At 44.2% G+C, this 20,699-nt stretch overlaps 1 protein-coding gene across 8 annotated transcripts in view; it reads right to left on the bottom strand.

The window, feature by feature from the left end:
• Positions 1–20,699, bottom strand: part of UXS1 (UDP-glucuronate decarboxylase 1) — a 94,836-nt gene that overhangs the window by 27,385 nt on the left and 46,752 nt on the right. For 6 of the 8 annotated variants that reach the window (XM_017847729.1, XM_017847728.1, XM_017847732.1 and 3 more), the window contains 4 exons: positions 18,261–18,441; positions 8,765–8,869; positions 4,742–4,801; positions 2,150–2,271 (listed from right to left, as the gene is read on the bottom strand). In XM_017847729.1, coding sequence (XP_017703218.1) covers positions 2,150–2,271; positions 4,742–4,801; positions 8,765–8,869; positions 18,261–18,441 — 468 coding nt within the window. Of the gene's footprint in view, positions 1–2,149; positions 2,272–4,741; positions 4,802–8,764; positions 8,870–11,243; positions 11,946–18,260; positions 18,442–20,699 lie in introns of those variants that run through there. The other 2 variants (XM_017847735.1, XM_017847736.1) reach the window with 2 other exon arrangements.

A 20,699-nucleotide genomic window follows, 5' to 3' on the forward strand; every position in this document is an offset into this window, starting at 1 on the left:
GCAGCCATTCTGCCACTGTCTGTTGGGGACTCCAGGGTGGGAGGCCCATGTCTGGTGACTCCATAGAAGGCGTACCATGCCAAGGGAGTGACAGGGACACCCTCCCCACAGGGTTCATGTCAGGGATGTTACCTTGAGCAGGAGGAACCAGCTGACCACCTGGGGTGCTTCTAACAGGTACATTACTCATGGATTTCAGGGCAACGCTGCCCATGCCATTAAGCTCCCGAGACCTATGTGAGCAGGAATGCAAATGCTGATGTTCCAGAGTTACTAGGCGTTACCTTCCTGAACCCCCAGGCACAGATGACAAGAACAGATCCAATGTTAGTATGTGTGTGAAATGCAGACCCTGGCTGGAGTCCAGGTCCCTAGAACAGTTACCTGGCATACAGTCGGTGCTCAAGAAATGCTGCCTCTATTATTACCAAATACCATAATTATCTTAAGCATATACTTAAGGTAATATGTATACCCATAAAGTTATCAACTACATTAGCCAAATAACCGTTTAATTAAAACTGAAAGCTCAATCAAAATGTCCCATTTGTCCACCAGCTTTACCTATGTAAAAATTCACTAGGTAAGAAATACAATCATAGGACTGAAAGCAAAAGAAAACAGTTGAGAATCATATCACTCCTGGAACATATTCTAAATAAAATGCAATTATGTGTCCCTGACACTCTAGTCAGTACTCCTAAGTACCCATGCACACTGAGTGGTCCTGAGTGTCTGGGAGATCATCTGAAACTTCTGAGTCCAGATATTCTGGGCCCCAAAATGATGAAAGTATGTTCCTACTAAAACCGATTAGCATTTCCTAGAGGAAGTGGATAACGTAAGCCAACAGACTAAAGTAGCTTAGAAGGCAATTCGTTCTGCTTCTGGCCAAGAAATAAAGCAAAAAAGTTTAAATACCAACAATAGCATAAAGTTAATTTATAGATCTTTAATGCTGGCATTTCATTAAACACACGATGAGAAAGAGAGTCCTCGACATCCTCTCCCACCCGTCAGAGAGCCTACCTGGCTTTACACCGCCCTGTCCTCTGTGGTACCATGGGGAGGGAAGGCGATTAAACTCTCATCCGAGGTCAGGAGCAGGTGACCTGGCCCTTGGCACATGCTTGACTGGGGCTCTGCCGGGACCTGAGACAGATGGTCAGGAAAACTCCTGGATGCTGGCCACGCTGACAACACTTTCCCCTCCTATAGAGCACACAGCCAACAGTTCCCCAGGCTCACCTGCAACTGGACCCTGGGCCTGACAGCACTGCTCCCAAAAACAGACACTGCATCTACCAACAGCCTGTCCTGGACCAATGTTCCACAGCCACGTTGATTTACCTGCATGTCCCACCACACCAGAGGGCATTTTCATGAGGATGTGAAAGTTCAGACCCAAGTCCAAGGACACACTCAGTGAGAACATGAATGGAATATCCTGTACCTGGGCCTCCACCTTCTCTGCACAGTTGATTGGCTCCTGCACTGCCCGGATGTGGGCAAGGCAAGCTTTACACACACCCTGTGTCAGAGATAAGAACTGAGAGAATGAAGGCTTAAATCTTAGAGTCATACAGCAGTACGGCCAGTGTGGCAACCTCAGCATGTTGGTCTGTGAGCAATTTCTACTATAACATGCGGGAGACCGAATCTGTGACATAAAATATCCTTGGCAAAAGCACCTCAGCACAACAATGACTAATGAAGAAAGCGTGAAATAACGTAAATACATATCAATAACAATTCCTAAAGAGGTTCAAATTACAGCAATAATGCATCCATTTTTATACTTAATTGATAGAAAAGTAAAAAAAGAAGATCCATTGATTTGGAGGCTTCAGGAAAAGAGGCACTTCTTAGCTGCTGGTGAGCAAATGGCAATGAAGAAGCATTCTGTTCATAGTCATAAAACAGTATTCCAAACCCAAGAACTGATCTCTAGGAAATCATTTTTAAAATAAGGAGATACATGGAAAAAGCTGTTGATAATACTATTAATTTATAATACTGGGAAACTGAGCTTCCCAAACACCTATCCCCAGACAAAATCAGTCATGGCATTCATTCCTTTACAGCACTTTACATCTCAGATCAGGGGCTCAGCACGCCTAAACCGCAAGCCCAGACCCCGGGAAAATACCTGCTTCATGTAGGCATAGCACATGGTCTCTGCGACACGTTTGCCTTCATCATAGCAGGCCCGAGGTCCTATTGGATTCACGTGGCCCCAGTAATCCTCACTTTGAGGGTGGACTTCAGGATCTATGATGCAAAAAAAGTGAGACTGTTTTCATCTTTCTGTTTTCCAGTTCATATCAATAATGCATATTTATGATGCAAAAGGGAACTTCGGAAAGACCCATTTAGAGATGGAGAGATGTATTAAAGAGGCCACCTCAGCTTTCCGTTCTCTAAGTTCCAGTAGGACATGATATTAAGCAATGACAACATTTTACTTACAGGAGAAAAAAAAAGAAAAAGATCAGGTCTCCCAATTTTAAGTTTTCCCTCTCTTTCGTAAATTGTTCTTCACTTTTAGAGTGCTACGCAAATTACAATTAAATACAAGCTATGTGAAGAGATACATGGTTTTGTTTTATATTTATAAAATCGGTAACTGGAGCAAAACATGTATTTATTGAAAAAAATGAAAAACGCAGCATCTGTGGAACATGATGACTTTGACACGTGCCATCAGCAGAACAAATCGGGACCTGTGACAAGATAACGTGGAGGCTCCTGTAGGGCAGGTGGAGGGATGGGGTGTTCCCTGGCAAATGGGTGCCTGTTCTTCTAGCCCTCATTTTACACTCCCGATTCCTGTTTCTCTATCGTATAAATCAACCACGCTTTAAGACATACCAGGGGAAGAGACTATTGGAAGAAAACAAGTAAATTCTTTTATTCACACAAGTATATTTCTGGAATGTGAATAGACATCTAATTTATTTAGTACACCTAGAATTTTATACATACTTGAGTACAACTATGATATAAAACGTGTAAGTCTTTGCCATGAAATCTGGACAAAAAGATGCATTGTTATCAATTCCCATCTTGTTTATCTTACCCCTGAAGTCTGACTTGGGACTCAGTGGGCCTGAGCAGGTGCAGGGAGGTAAACAGACAGGTATCCTGCCACATGTCTACTCAGCGGATCCCTCTGGGTCAGCACAGCCTCCGCGGCAATGCAGAAGTGTGCTGCAAAGAAAGGTCTATGTATCTGCTGCTGTGGTTTAAAATTCCCTTTCGAAGGGCAAACTTCTCACTGCTCAGTGAGAGAAAAGTTCTAAGGAAAATACTTCCTGAGAGAAGGGAATCATTGACTTAAATTCACAGAATGTACCAGATGATTGATTTCAGCCCTTTTTTCTGGGGCTCTTTGACAAGAGCTGGGCAAGCTACACTCCAAAAGAGATGGTCATAAATTTGACAAAGGACAAGAAAGAAAAGGCTGGGTACATCCATCTGTCCCTGGACTGGCACCGTCTGGACTGAAATGCTCAGGACAGCAAGCTTCTAAATAAGTCCCCTTAAGTAAAGATCCAGAGTAAAAAATAATTTCCAATCATCTCCCCTTTCCAGCATTCTGTGAGGCTAAGACACTAAGCAAATGCTCCACGAAAGTTTACTTTGGTTATTCAAGGTCAGAGGAGAGCACTTGGTAACTTCCACAAATTACACTCTCAAATTATTTAGGAAGCCTAAGGAACACAGGCTCCTGTCAGACATGCAGATAATAAATGAGACAAGTGGGGGAAGCAGGGTGGCTGTGGGAAAGATGTCACTGTGCCCCTCTGGACAGACACCATACCCCACAGGTAGGGAGGGGCACACTCTGCTCTTTTATTAATAACTGCTGAGGACTTCAAAAAAGTAGACTATGAACTACCTTTTCATAGAGATTACAAAGAATATCACTGCATTTAGAAGAATTTCTCTGTTGCTATGATTTTTTTCATTTAGTTTCCTTACTTAAAAAAAAAAGTCTCTTCTGATTTTACCCTCTCACTTCCTTCTCTCGTCCACAGTAAGAATGTAAAATAGAAAAATTGCATCATACCAGGACCTGGCTTCCGCTGCATCAGCGAAGCAGTTCTCCTAAACCTTGCACACCCAGCTGGTTTGGGGCTGAAGAGAAATCAATACAAATTGGAAATAAAGCCCCTGGTCCCCACCCCTCAACTCCTTCCCAGGCAGGGAAGGAGAGGAAGGCTGTAGCTTGGTAAAACAAACTCATGGGTGTTCTGACACTATCTGCTTAAGGTTCTTCCAGAACTCGTTATACAACAGGGGAGGCAGTAAGTGCATGTCTCTTCTCCCAGGAAGCCTTAAAGGCCAGCCCATGAGCTCTTGGGAGGTCAGGCATGCAGCATGCATGACTCACATAGAAGAACAACATGTGCTAGCCAAACAGGTAAAAAGATAGTGTGATTTCTGGGGTGTTTTCAGAGCAGAATGGCAGAAACACTTCTGTGGAATCATAAACGGTGGGTCTTTATTGGCCAGGTGACAGGGTGCAGTGCTCCAATGATGTGTGATCAAATAAGAGAGGTTGTCCCACCGGGCAGAGGAGCTTGGCAACCCGGGAGGCTGACAGGTAGGCTCTTGTGCACAGGAGGAGCATGGGCAGGCTGAGCGTCCTCAGAAAAGAACCCTGGACTCTTCCGAGATAGGATGAAAACAGTCCAAGGGCTGGAGTGAGCGTACCCTGAGAGAGCCCCCTACTCACCTCCATACACCTCCGATGTGGAGGCCAGGAGCAGACGGGCGCCGACTCGTTTTGCCAGCCCTATAGAAAGCAAAGACATGATAAAAGAGACTCAATTTACATGTGCGGGCACATTTTTTGCTGGCCAATTTAAGCAATGTTTTAGTATTAAAGACATTTAATTATCTATCCAATTATCTACTCTTACTGCATCTGCATTGGCACCAAAATAAACAAAACAAATGCAGTAAGAAAAACATAAATGGATTCTCGGAAGGCCAGTATTTTGTTGAATACTTGTCATAAGCAGAGCCAAATGCAGAATCTGTTAGCTTGATAAAGTGTGATTTGAGGAGTTTCGTGAGGCACTCCTCTGCCCCCAAATACTACCCCATATTGTACTGGGTAACTTTCCCTTGGTTGGCAGAAGGCAAGGCCCTTCTCTCCTTAACTTCCACAATGGTCCACCTGCCACTTCCTGAACATGTCCTGGGCTCTTCTAACTGCCCATGCCACCCTGTCTGGATAACTGTCCACACATTCTTCTTCCTCCTTTGCGGTTCAGCTTACACAGCACCTTCTCCAAAGCAACTGTCACATTCCTCAGTCCTGCTCTGAACTCCTTCCCTGGACTGGCCACTCACATGTAACTGACTAGAACATCATTATCTATGGTGGTCAAGTAAGTATGGAAAGTCGTCCAAACTCATTCACAGAGTCCCAGTGTACAGAGGTTCATTACAGGCTCCAAGACCCCCCTGACCTTCATTAACCCTGCACTTAAGACAGGGGACATTACCCATCCCCAATCGCCACTACACTAGACGGGGGCTGTGTGGACACCCCTCAGCTCTGTCCCCCACACAGAGCAGGGGCCAACACATGCCCACAAAGCACTGCTAGGAGGGTGTGACAAGCTAGGCACATGCAGCCTATGTGCGCTTCTGGGCGAGGCTGGTAGGGGTGGAAGGATTCTAGCGTGTGGGAACCAGAGGTATTAGTGTGTCCGACAATGTAGTAGCTTCAAAATGAAGGACCCTGAGATCTTTTTCTTCATGATTAAATTTTTAATTTTGAGATATTTGTACATTCAAATTCAATTGTACAAAGTAATAGAGGGACCTTATGTATCTTTTACCCAGATTCCTCCAATGCTAAAACTTGCAAACCAGATTGTGTCACTATCAGGACATTGACATTGATATGACCAGTGACTATTTCCACTGAAACGGACATTCCATTGATAAAAGTGATAGAGCATTTCCATCTCTACCAGGATCCCTCACATGGTCCTTCTGCAGCCTCTCCTCTCACCTGCTGACCCCTGGCAACCACGAACCAATTCTCCATGTCTATAACTGTGTCATTTCAAGGACGATACACAAATGGAACATGACCTCTTGGGACTGAATTTTTTCACGGAACATATTCCCCTCAAAATCTATCCAAGCTGCAGTGTGTATCAACAGATCCTTCCTAATCTATTGCTGTGTACAATTCCAGGGGATATATGTATGCGCTGCCGTTAACCATTCACCTATGACAGGACATTCTGGTTGCTTCTCATTTTCGACCTCTACCAAAAAAAGCTGCTATGAACATTCATACAGGTTTTCATGTGAACATAAATTTTCATTTCTCTGGGAGAAGTGCCCAAGAATACAATTACTGAGTCATATGGTAGGTGCATATTTAGTTTTTTAAGAAAGCATCAAACTGTTTTCCAAAGTGACTATACATTTTATATTCCCCTCTACCTGAGTTTTTTCTAGTTTATAGTTTTCTCTGAACTTTGGTCACAAACACACATCACAAATGCAATGTGTTATATTTCAAAAACAACCGAGTTTAAAGATTTTGAAACTAGGACTACTTCTGTATCACTTTCATGGAATGACTTATGCAGGATCTACAGAGGCAACTGTCAGGGAGTGAAGCCAAGGGAACTATCCTGCTGCTACAGTGTCTGGGGGTTACGAAAAGCTTTCATCAGAGGAAGAAGTCTAGCACAGGGTCTGGGAGGCGGGCAAGTTACATAGAGGAAAGGGTCTCACCAGGAAGAAGCCAGGCAAAGTTCATGGCATCTTATCTCAAGTGCAAGATGGCTAATGACGGCTCCTCTCCGTTCAGAACACAAAGTCCAACGTGGGTTTCTTTCCAGCCTACCAATGGTCTCCCTTCGCCCTTTGTCAACATCTCTCCTGGAAGACTCTTTACCATTCCTGCAAGGCCTCCACATTCTATCTCAGTCACAGCTCAAACCCTAGCTTGAGTCACTTTTGCATTTAACTCTAATAGCATTTTGCTGAGGCCTCTCTTTGGGAGCCTTTCCCATCCTACTAGGTATCACCGACACTTGTGCCCATTCAGCAGCCCCCACCCCCCAGGGGCGCCGAGTGCAGAAGAGCCTGAGGCAACCCCATCTGAATCTGCCCCACAGTGACAGGATCCATGGGCACAGTGACTGCATCCCCTAAGTAGGAAGAACAAATGGAATCTCTCTAAACACCAAGTGCATGATGGGCTTTTCCTCTGCGGTCTAGTTCTGGTATGATGCAGGGGTAGGCGCTTGTGATGGCAAGAAGAGGGCACCACGCACACCTCTAAGCAGAAGCAGCAGCACCCTGTTCTGTCTGGGACCAGAGCAGGGGACGGTAACAAAGAAGATAAAGCTCTTTCCAGACAGGAAGAATGAATCATCTTACTCCAAACAACTTGACCCTTGTGATGGTTCATTTTATGTGTCAACTTAGGCCACGGGATGCCCAGGAATCTGGTTGAACATTATGTCCGGGGGTGTCTGTGAGGGTGTTTCCAGAAGACAGGAGTATCTGAATCTGTAGACTGCGTAGAACAGATGGCCCTCCCCAATGTGGATGCATCATCCAGTGCCTTACAGGATTGACTGGAACCCAGAGATGGAGGAAGGTCGACTGCTTACACAGAACATTGATCTGCCCTCGGCTCTCCAGTTCTCAGGCCTTGGAACTACACCCCTGGCTTTCTTGGTTCTCCAGCTTGCAGAAGGCAGACAGTGGGACTTCTCGACCTCCATAAGCATGTGAGCCAAACCCTCGTAAGTAATCTCTTTCTCTGTATCTCTACACATCCTATTGGTTCTGTTCTTCTGTAGAATCTTGACTAGTACCACCCCCTAAAATATTGCGTCTAAGAGATAAACCAATCTCTGGCCGCCCTTTCATTACCTTGACTCCACGTTTTGTTCAAATCAAAATTTAGTGCTGTATTTCCCAAGTCTATTTGTAGAACCTGTATTAAATGTTCCTACACTTAAATCCATCATTTACTTGCAATCTTAAAAAGCGGTTCCTTTCTTCCACCTTGCAAATAATCAAAACCCAGGGAGTTTTTTGAAAAAAAACTGTGCCAAATTTAAGCATGCCTCCAATTTTAAACATTAATATGTGCATATTACCCAGAGCTATAAATCTAAGGCATGTCATTTGTGAATATACACATATTGCCACCCTTAACAATGCTCTCTCTTCCATCTTTCATGAATGCGAACCCTGAAGTCCAATCTAGGGCAGGCACCCCATCTTGATAACATCCCATACAGATGTCTCCATCCATTCCTTCAAAGAGTGCTACTGAAACAACCGTGTGTAAGGCCATGCCAAGCCAATCTCAGGATGAGAGCCACCACTGCCTCTTTCCAGCATGAGGCATGCCACTTATCCTTGGCATTCATCAACTGGTTTCAGAGGAGAGGAGGAGGGGAAGGCTGGGTGGTCACATGAAGCGCCTGTGGTCACTCCCAGGGGATCTACACCAGGGTGGTGCAGCCTGATTACTATGATGCATGAAAAGTTAGAATATTAGAATATCTCCTCCATGACATATTCTGATGACAAATAAAGTCACACTGAAATAACACTGCAAAACTGCCAAATACCACAGGCAGGGCGACAAGGGACGATAAGGGACTCAGATCCAACTCTAGTAGAAGATTCAATGTCCTATGCTTATAATCATCTAAAATATTCCCAGCAAGAGCCAAAAAACAAGAAAATGACAACTTACCCAACATGTTTAATGTCCCAATCGTATTGGTCTTTAATGTCTTGATAGGATTATACATGTAGTTTGGAGGGGAGGCTGGAGATGCCAGATGGTATATCTGGTCAACTAAAGGAGACAAAACAGAAGCCTATTACTTTAAAAAAAAAAAAAAACCACTAAAAAAAATACTGACCTCCTAGGATATACACTGTATAATAAACGTATTAGTTTATCTTTCACCGAAATCAAGCTATTTTATTCTTTATATAAACTTTAATTTACATTTGTAATTAGAAAAGGTTAAACAAAAATAGAAAGTCTAATTATCTGGAAACAAAAACATGTGCTGGGTCAGTTATTTGAGTCTGTTCTCGTGTAACCAGAGTCAATTCGATTACTGAGTTGATTGTTTTCTGAAATATTTGTCCCAGATAAAGCACTCAAATCAGAAGGAAGACTGATTTTTTTCAGACACAGAATTAAGCATGAATTTTTTTTTTAGTTTGTGAGGCAAATATGACTTAAAACCAAAGACACAGAACTATGGGAGAAAGTAGCCTTTCCTTTGTTAATGCATCCTGTATACATAAAACCAGACCCTGAGACCATGGGGAGGGAGGGAGACGGGTTTTTAAAGCCATGAATGGCAAAGCAATTCAGATTCCACACAACCCCTGCTCCTCCTGCACAGGCATTCACTTTAACATCACTATCCACAGCCCTCCAGCACAGATCCAAGTCAGGTAACACCTGCACACAGCAGAGAAGTCTTCGGGGACCAGCCTCTCACTGGAATGGCAGCAACAGACACATACACAGGAGCAATGCCATCCTTTCAGACAAAGTCCATGTCATGCCATTCTACTTTCAGCCACTGGTGAGGAAACACATCCACCATCCACAGGAGAGTGAGGAACAGGGATCTGAAAGCTCTGTTGCCAAAATGAGTCCTCCCTGGCACATGGATGTGTAAGAATATCTGCAGGGGCCCCTCTGCCTGGCCTTCCGGGCTCCCCCTGACCAGGTAACTGCTGCTGTCTTCCCTTTCCCAATGCTAGGAATGGAAGAGCTGAAGATCAAGCCTTTGAGCCGCAGCAGGTCAGTCTAGAGGTTCTCAATCAATCCTGACTGTGCACCAGTCAGCCAGTGAGGTAATGCCTGGGTCCCCAACACCCTGAAGCAAGCTGGGAGACTCTAGACCTTCATATATATACATATATACACACACACACATATATACATGCATATATACATATATGTACATACACACACGTATACGTGTGTGTATATATACATATATATTTTAACATTTGAAAGTCAAGTCTGAAAACCAGTGAGTTTATTTAGAAATAGAACCAACGCTTATGGGAAGAGTAATCTTTTTGTAAACAGAACTAACAAAATCCAAAATCTTTAAAATTATTGACGGTCTGTCAAGATGCAAGTTCGCTGAAAGGAGCTGCCCAAGTAAAAGAAAATCCCGTGACTGCTGTTCCCACCCCCACAAGTTATTCTGAGCTGAAAACTGCTAAAATAAAAGACGAACTAACATTCTATTATACAAATTGTAATTTAACAAGATACCTTTTAAAAATCAGTTTTCACAAAGTCCCATAATTCTAAGGCCAAGCTATCTTTTGCAGTTTCCAGCTAGGTCCAGCACAGATCGGGTCAGTTCCTGCACACCTGCTTCCAAGCTCCAGGGCTGCAGGTAGAAGCAGCAGACCATTAGCCCCAGAAACAGGCACTGTGCTGCCTCCTCTGAAGATGACTCCTCATACCCACTGCCACTTTGGAGCGGGACTGTGCCAAGTTCAAAACCAAATGAGGGCTGGGCACGATGGCTCACGCTTGTAAACCTAGCACTTTGGGAGGCCGAGGTGGGTGGATCACTTGAGGTCAGGAGTTCGAAACCAGCCTGGTCAACATGGTGAAACCCGTCTTTACTAAAAACTTTTAAAAAATAGCTAGGTGTGATGGCAGGCACCTGTAATCCCAACTACTCAGGAAGGTGAGGCGGGAGAATCACTTGAACCTGGGAGGTGGAGACTGCGGTGAGCCAAGATGGCGCCATTGCATTGCAGCCTGGGCAACAAGAGCAAAACTCCATCTCAAAAAAAGAAATAAATAAAATTTAAAAATTAAAAAAAAAAAAAAAAAAAAAAAAAATGAACCTGGCCGGACCTTCGGAGCTGAGTACGACACCAGAGTCTGCTCAAGTGTGCCAGACCTGGAACCTGCTGCCACCTGACTCACACTCACGGGCATTTCTGCTTACACAGACAGGGTCACCTTACATTCTTCAAAGAGAGTCTAAACAACTCTGTATGGGTTGTGATCTAACACAACAAATTATTCATCACTATCTTTACTCTTGAGGTGACAAGGTATGCAAGGAAAGACAGGAAACTGCATTAAAGGCTAAGAGGGAAGAAGTGTGCCTTGAGAGAACAGGAAACCGCCCTGACATCAAACAGAAAGCCACTGTCATTAGCCTCGCACTCCTCCCTCCTCATCTTCTCCAGTCCTGGCTTTCTTCTTCAAAGCTCAATGCAGACGTCAGTCTGTGTGGGAAACCTTCTCACTGCCCTTGGTCAGAAATAACCCCTTGCCTGCACCACTAGTCCACAACGGCTCAGCGCTGCCTTGTCCAGAGATTCACACATGCCTTCCTCACTAGATGATGAGCTCGCCAAGCACAAGACGCAGGCCTTTCCCCTCCTGATGCTCTCCACAGTGAGGACTCTGCAGGGAGGGAGGCCCCCTCGGTCACTCACAAACGCAGACTCCTGAGCTCACTGCAGGTCTCACGCTTCAGGATTTCCAGGAGGGCCTGGAAACCTTCCATTTACAACAAACACCCTTCCACGGTGCTCTGGTCCAGGCCAATTTGGGAACAGGGCTCCAAAAAAGTTAGCTGAGAGAAGAACTGAGCGTAAACTGGGGTTTTTCCATTCCCAAAGGCCAGTCCATCTGGTTCGGTGTTTCTTCCTCATTGGACAGGTCAGTCCCACTGCTGCTCCGGAAGGCTGAGGGCTGCCCCGTCAAACTGTCGAGACGTTCAGTTAAGTAGCGGTGCTGCTGCATCCTCCCATTTGAGAGGAAACTGAAAACTCCATGAAAATCTGAGTTTCCCACCACCCACTCTCCTCTGAGAACGTGTTCTTCCTGTAACGTTAACAATAACTCCAGTTCCTATCCTAAAAAGGACACTGCAGCAGAGTCTGTTGGTTAAACAGTCTGCTGAGCAATTCTGAAGGGGAGAAAAGAGGGGAAATTCAGAACAGGGACAAATAACCAGCAATGAGAGGTGCCAGGTAAACACGAAGTAACATTAGTAACAACCGGCTTCAGGATGTAAATGAAGCAGCGAGGCTAACCCTCTAACCCTCACAACCCAGGACGAAGGCCTTTGGAACATGTCAGCTGCACAGTTCAGAGTACACCAAGCATGAGCCTGATGTTTCAAAATCCAAGCTGAGGTGGGGAGAGGAAGTCAAAGGGGGACAGAAAGGCAGCCCATTCACGGGTGCCCACACAGCCGTTCAGAGACCGCTTAGAGACCCTGCCACGACCTTTCACATTTACAAAGCCATGTGCTGGGAGTTCAGCTAGAAAAATAGAAGTCTCGAGAAATGAGCCTAAAAGAGCTCCAATTAATGATCAGCGGCATTCCTACCAGAAAGCAGGCAGGGTAATCTTATGTTGGGAAGAGGCTGGGTAAGGGCACGGCTGCGACTTGCTCGGCCCTTCTGTGAATTCTGACCAGGAAAATCCAACCAGTCAAACCACATATGAACTCTCTATAGGGTCTTAGGTGGAATTTCACTGTGCCCAAAACCCACATAAATGACACATAAATAGGGAAGAAAAAAAATCACCATAGGAAGAGAACAACTCGGAATAACCTGAAACCACTGTTCAGAACACATCGGAGAAATCAAGCATTTCCTATACCAAAAAAACCTCTTCCACATAAAAACTGAGTGTAGCTTCCACTCCTTTGTTGATTCTCTTTTTACTTTTGTCTTAAGTTGGTGACATAGTCTGTGTCAAGCCTCATTCTGTGCCACTCCCACGCTCTACGAAACTGCCAAGGGCCAGTTAAGGATTTGTACCATGAGACTGAAGACTGTGGAAACACTAAAATGCAAAACAATGGGTTAGTTCTTTCTGTGAACTCACATGATTATTTAGCATATACTGAATTCCCATCATAAAAGACACTTACAGTAGAATTCTCTTTCTCCACACTCGAGTCAGAGGTTTTACAGAAATACTCCCCAACGAGATGTTCCTCTCTGCAATGGGAAGTCTCACAACATGGCCCTAGCCTTTGTCTCCAGAAACAGTATTTAGGATGGAAAACAGGAACGAAGAAGATACAGAACTTCTCAAAGTATAAAGACCAAATTTCTCTCGGCACAAAGAAGCAAAACAGCAAGCTTTTCCCTTCATTTCATGTCAAATGTATTTACTTAGGGCAAAGGCTGCACACACTAGAAACTGGCTCAGCCCCCGGGAGCTGGGGTTGCCCGCCAGTGCTGTCGGCTGTTCTGAGCGAGGGGCTCACCTTCCCTGGGAAGCCACCGCAGGGGAAAGAATTTCCAGTGTCCTAGGCTGCTCCACAGGAAGCCCCCACAGCTCCAAATTAAACAGAGGGCGATCTCTAAGAGCCGCCACTGCAGTTTTATTTACATTTACAGTATAAACTGAAAGCTGAGAAAAAAATTTCTAAATGATACTTCAACAAAAATATTCTATTCAGAGCTGCATGCTTTAAATGTCTACATAAACATGGACTCAATCCCCTTGGCAAACACTGTTTCCACCCCTCCTCTTTAGGGTGGGTGCCCAGGGTTAATGGCTTGGCTCTCCTGTCTTCCCTCTCCTGGTGCCCCCACCCCCAGCCCTCCACAGGAACTGAGCATCCAGGCAAAAGGCAGGTAATGGACAGGACTCCACGTCTTGGTTTCCTCACCTAAAAAATGAGGAAAATAGCTGCCTACTTCGCACAGGTATTGACATAATTAAACTTGCCAACCATAAACAGCAATTAGAATAGCACTTGGAATATAGTTAAGTGTTAGCTATGGACACTTCCTTCTTTTTATTTTCCTGGACCTCTTCAACAGAGATACTACAAGTTCCCAGCAGTACTGGTCTTCCCATGACACAATGCGCATTTCTGCCTTTTCCTGTTTCTCATGGAAACGCTGATCTCAAGATCACTGTTTATGCAGATGGTGGAAAAGTAAATTGGGACAGTATTTCAGGGAAGCACAGGTGCTCTGTAGCAGGACCCTGGGAAAGCCAGTGTACTATGAAAATGATGACAGAGACACAGATGCGTGGCTTTCTGAAGCATGGTTTATGATGGCCCCAAACTGCAATCAACCTAAAGATCCAACAACACAGGACTAAGGAAATTACAATATATTCATAAGAAGGCAACTTGCTAACAAGTAATGTTGAGGGGAAAAAAACCCGTGTCTTGGTAAAGAGATCTAGCTAGTATAGTCACAAAATAGAACACTAAGCAGCTGCCAAAAAAGGTCTCTGTATATGATATACATGAAAGATCACCAGGACATAGTAAGTGGAAGAAAATAAGATTCAGGATAATACACAATAGGTTATATAAAAAGAGAGAACTATAAATACCTACTTGTGTTAGTTGAGTCACATACAAACACTGCAGATGAATACAAAGAAAGGATCAACAGCTGTTTCCTGAGGAGAGCTGAGAACTGGCAAGAGGAAGACTTTATAGTTATATCTTTTCCATTTTTATGTTTATTATTTATTTATTTATTTATTTTTGAGACAGGGTCTTACTCTGTCACCCAGGCTGGAGTGTGGTGCCGTCATGGCTCACTGCAGCCTCGACTTCCCGGGATCAAGTAATCCTCCCACCTCAGCCCCCTGGGTAGCTGGGACCACAGGTGCATGCCACCACGCCTGGCTAATGTTTGTAGAGACAGGGTTTTGCCATGTTGCCCAGGCTGGTCTGGAACTCCTAGACTCAAGCGATCTGCCTGCCTCAGTCTCCCAAAGTACTGGGATTACAAACATGATCCACTGTGCCCAACCATCTTTTCCATTTATTTTTTAAAATAATTGAACCATATAACCATATTACCTATTAAGCATGCTTTTAATTCGAAAAAAAATCACATTTAGGAAAACAACTGGATGTTAGCTTCAATGGTTTTTTTGTTTTGTTTTGTTTTTTGAGATGAGGTCTTATTCTGTCACCCAGGCTGGAGTGCAACGGCACTATCTTGGCTCACTGCAATCTCTGCATTCTGGGTTCTAGAGATTCTCATGCCTCAGTCTCCTGAATAGCTGCGACCACAGGCATGCACAAGCATGCCCGGCTAACTTTTTGTATTTTTGGTAGAGACTGGGTTTCACCATGTTGCCCAGGCTGGACTCAAATTCCTGAGCTCAAGTGATCCACCCTCCTTAGCCTCCCAAAGTGCTGGGATTATAGGTGTGGGCCACCACGCCCAGCCAACTTCCTCAACAGTTTATAGAAAGATTAAAAATAATTTTCTATCTGCCTTGTAAAATACCTTTCTACATTTTCTTTAACACGTATGTATTATCTTCATCATAAGGAAAAAGATTCTTTTGAAAAGAGAAAAATATTTCAGACTCTCTTCCATCTCATTCTTTATCAAATATATAAACAAGAAACCTAATTCTTTCATTTAGTTGAAAGTATGTTTAATCTCTCGAGATTTCTCCTTTGTCCCATATGTTATGTAGACGTTTGTTGTTTCATCACTAAATATTTTTGTAATTTTCCAGATATCTTTCTATTACTAATTTCTAGTGTAATTCCACTCTGGTCTGAGAGGACACTTTATAGGACTCTATTCTTTCGGGTTGGCTGAGGTGTCCTTTAAGGCTCAGAATATGATCAATCTTGGAGAATGTTCCATGTGGGCTTCAAAGGAAGGTACATTTTGGCATTGTTGGATGAAGTGGGCATTATGAGGGCAGAAAGAGGGAAGAGATGGAGGGGGCAGCAAGCGGGAAATTATCAAGGGCACAGAAGGACTGATGCTAAGGCTGAGGACCCACTGAAGGAGAAAGTGGAAAACAGGCTTCAAACTACAGAGGCAGAGAAGCATCTTATGCTCTCCCAACATACATGCCAACTGAGGGAATGCAAGACTCCGAACAAAGGACAAAACAGCAATTATTTACTGTATGACTTCATTCAGTGTGTGGGCGTGTGTGTGAGTGTGTGTTTGCATGTATGTGTATGTTTGTGTACGTGTCCTACACACAGTCACAGAATTGGCGAAAATGGCCTAGAGCAGCTATGATATCAAAGCTCGCAGTTAAAGAAGATAATTTACTTATTAAAACACTATTTTTATTAGGTTCTGGCTTCTCAGTAGTACTGAAATTTTATGAACAATAGTGTCATAAAATAAATATTTCTTGCCATGTGCTAAAAAAGAGAAGAGAGTAGTAATATTAATAGGTATCATTTAGGGGAAGCCCAGGCGGGTGGATCACAAGGTCAGGAGATCGAGACCATCCTGGCTAACACGGTTAAACCCCGTCTCTACTAAGAAATACAAAAAATTAGCCGGGCGTGGTGGCGGGTGCCTATAGTCCCAGCTACTCAGGAGGCTGACGCAGGAGAATGGCGTGAACCCGGGAGGCGGAGCTTGCAGTGAGCCGAGATGGCGCCTCAATGACTGCACTCCAGCCTGGGTGACAGAGCGAGACTCCGTCTAAAAAAAAAAAAAAAAAAAAAAAGGTATAATTTGGGCAGCACTTAGTGAAATGAGGGCCCAGTGCTGTGCTAAGTCCTCACAGTAGTTTTCTATTGCTGCCTAATCAAATTTAGAGGCTCAAAAAATATCCACCCACGATCTGATCTGACAGGTCTACAGGACCGGGCACGGTGTGGCTCAGCTGGTTCTTGGCTCTGCCTCCCCCCAGGCAGAAATCAAGGTGTCAGCAGGGCTGTGTTCCTTTCTTCAGAGGATGATTCAGGATGATGGCAAAATTCAGTTCCCTGAGGCTGCAGGACTGAGGTCTCCTTACAGGCTCTCAGCGGGGAGCTGGTCTCAGCTTCCAGAGGCTGTCAACACTCTCCCGCTCATGGCTCCTTCAAAGCCAGCCAGGGTGGCTCAGGTCCCTCGCACACTGCAAACCTCTCCAGCTTCCCTTCTGCCTGGTCTCCCCGTGGTGTCCCTCCTATCCAGTCTCTCTACCTGACTCTTCCATTCTCTGTTGCTGCCTTTGATGCTTCATGTGACTATGTGGGGGCATACCCAGATAATCCAGGATCATGCTTGTTTTAAAGCCAGCTGGTTCATAACCATGATTCCATCAGCAAAGCCCTGTGACAGAACCACCTAGCATCTTGGGTTGAACCATGGGAAGGGGCATCTTAGCAGGGAACTGTGAGAATCTGCCTGCCAGGCCCTGTCACATGCATCACCTCAGTTAACCCCACAGCAATCCCAGGAGGAAGTCCAAGAGGAAAGTGAGCCCACTGAGCTATAATCTACATAGCCTCTCACACTTTACAAAAACTACAGCTTCACTCCAAAATGAACTCCAAACAGATGACATAATTAACTGTTTAAAAATGAAGCAAAAAACCAACCAACAAAATATAACACCACAGCTGCTTTCTAAATATTAGATTAAATAGTCATCTAACCTTGGAATGGTTAGAGCAGAAAGAGAACAGAAGAAACAGCAAAACGGATATGAACAGATGACACTATGTTATAAAATGTCAATCAAACGAAAAGGCAAAAACTTTGCCTTTGTGGGAAAAATGCTAAATACAAGCCCAACAGTTAACATTCCTATTACAAAGAACTCATACTAAAAGAATATTTTTTAAATGGACTAACAAAACCATTTGTATTTCTCTGATGAATTAACATGTTAAAGTCTAACCATATTTAGTAACCGGAGACATGTACATTGAACCACTGGTTTTCTATCAAATTAGCAAGATCAAGGGATTGGCAGAGCGCGTGCTGGTGAGGACCTGCTTCCTGGTTCCTATGTGCATATTCTCACCATGTCCTCACATGGTGGAAAGGCCAAGGGAGCTTTCCAAGGCCTCTTTTATAAAAACACTAATCCCATTTGTGAGGGCTCTGTCTCCATGAACTGATCACCTCCTAATACCATCACTGTGGGGCTTGGGATGCCAACATACGAATTTGGGGGGACACTAACATTCAGATCATAGCAGATGTGTACTACAGGAAAGTTACTTCAACAGGTCCACGAAGTTCAGGACCAGGGGTGCCATGTAGGAGAGAAGACAGCTATTTACACTGTTATAACCACTCGTTACAACACAGACTAGGACAGCACCTCATACACATTGAGACATTTCAAAAATAAAACCCAACATAGCTTTCAACGTGCTGAATCAGACAGCTTACCCTCAGGGATCCCGCAGCTCTGGCCAGGCCACCTGCGTAGCTCTGAATAATAACAAGGTGCAGTTTTCACTCACCCTCGATGTAGAGGGGCTCTACCACGTCGTGGTTAATCAGCTCGAAGTTCTCATGTCCGATCCAGTGCTCCACGTTTCTCTTCCTGCCCGTGAAGAAATTGTCCACCACGGTCACCTCGTGGCCGTCCATCATGAGTTTGTCAGTTAGATGGGAGCCCACGAACCCTGCGCCTCCGGTTATCTGCATCCGGACAGCGTGTGCAGAACATTCCCAGAAAAAGCACATGAGAACACAGTGAGGACCAGCTCCACGGAGAGACATCTCTGGTGTAGCCACGACTTAAAACTCAGGAGCAAGGCGGGGAAGGGAGACAGCAAAGATTTTAAGGTAGCATCTTGACTCTCACTGCAGAACAAAGAGGTCACACTATCTATAAACTCCTAAGCAGCCTAAAATTTCAAACTCCTACTCTGGGAAGAATACAGAAAAATCGTAGTTACAAATTTCAAAATGTCTTCGCTGACAGAGAATTTCCCATTAGTCAAAGGTTCTTGTTTTATAACAAACGGGATGCTGGACATAGCTCACATGGCTTTAATATTACTGCTGAGAACTTTAAAAATTACTTTATAGAAAAAACAATCAGCAAAATGCAGAGATTTGGTGAACTACCAAGGAAAAAAAAAAACCTTAATATTTAAGTTAGATTCAAAAACCGCATGAAAAATGAGTATCTTTTAAATTGTTTACGAGAACAAATCAATAAGCAATACATGCTGTTTGTAGACTAAAGACCTAAACGCCTAAGTCCGTTGTGTGGTTAATTTCTGAGTGGTGATGTGAACACAGTGTGGTATCCACTCCCAGCCACAGAGCACGATGAGGCAGCTGTGAGGGGTCTTGACAGGAACTCAGTAATAACAAAACCTAGACCCCTGCAAAGGTGAAAAGTCAACTGCGCTTGAAAAATACTTTTAAGTTGAACACAGGTATTTTATTCCAATTAAATGGTGTAACTGGAGGAGGATAAAGGGAATTTCATCTGGGGGAAGGTTATAGGCAGTGGGAGTGAAAAGAATAGGCTCAGAAAACAGACTTGACACGCGCAACTCGATTCTCTAGCCTGCTGTATCCTGTTCTCTACTCTGCCTTCTCTTCACCAAAATTCTCATTCATTTCACCCTTCTGTTTCAAACTGAAAGAACAGGAAGACAGCAATCCTTTCTACCTAAAATAAAAGGTACACAAACTCCTAGGTCTATGGTTTTAAAACATGTAATTCTCCATGAAACTCCTGTTTAAAATAAATGAAATCTCACACATGATGAAATATTCACCACGGGTGAGACAGTAAAGCCACCTCAATTTGGCCAGAGTGGTAGCTCACGCCTGTAATCCCACACTTTGGGAGGCCGAGACAGGTGGATCACTTGAGATCACGAGTTTGAGACCAGTCGGGCCAACATGGTGAAACCCCATCTCCACTAAAAATACAAAAAATTAGCTGGGCATGGTGACACAGTCCTGTAATCCCAGGTACTTGGGAGGCTAAGGCAGGAGACTCACTTGAACCCAGGAGGCGGAAGTTTCAGTGGATCGCACCACTGCACTCCAGCCTGGGTGACAGAGCGAGGCTCCATCTCAAAAAAAAAAAAAAAAAAGAAGTCACCTGGATGAAAAAGATAAAAAATGGCAGAGGAGAAGTAAGGGGAGGCTATAAACTAAAAATGAAATCTGGGTTGGGTGCAGTGGCTCATACCTGTAATCCCAACACTTTGGGAAGCCGAGGTGGGTGATCATTTGAGGCCAGGTGTTCGAGACTAGCCTGGGCAGCATGGTGAAACCCCATCTCTACTAAAAATACAAAAATTAGCCACACGCCTATAATCACAGCTACTATGGTGGCTGAAGCACAAGAATCACTTGAACCTAGGAGGTGGAGGTTATAGTGAGTTGAGATCACACCACTGCACTCCAGCCTGGGTGACAGAGCGAGACGCTGTCTCATAAATAAATAAATATCCTAAGTCCCCCCAACTGAGTGAACTCCCTCTTGGCCAAAGGGAACCCCAGAGAAATCTGAAAAGCTGAGTTCCCAGCCATGATGTGAAAGAAGACTGGGCATGCCTCTTTTGGAGTTCAGACACAACTTTTGGAGTTTAGACAAAACTGACCAACGTTAATGTTAAAACAGAGAATCATACACAGGACCTAGGGTCGTGCCAGACAGGAGCTAAGTCACATCCCTCCAGGTCACTCTGACCCAGTGTATTGGTGAACAGACTTCCTTGTCACAACTTAGATTCCTTTCTGCTGACTCCAAAGTTTTACACAAAGATTTACGCCTTTAACCAATTAGAAAGTAAAAAATCTCTGAGCCAGCAAGGTCAAGGCTGTAGTCAATGGCAATTGTGCCACTGCACTCCAGCCTGGGTGACAGAGAGAGACCCTGTCTCAAAATAAATAAAATAAAATAAAATAAAATAAAATAAAATAAA

Source organism: Rhinopithecus bieti, unplaced genomic scaffold, assembly GCF_001698545.2.
Source record: "Rhinopithecus bieti isolate Rb0 unplaced genomic scaffold, ASM169854v2 scaffold_29830, whole genome shotgun sequence".
NCBI lineage: Eukaryota > Metazoa > Chordata > Mammalia > Primates > Cercopithecidae > Rhinopithecus > Rhinopithecus bieti.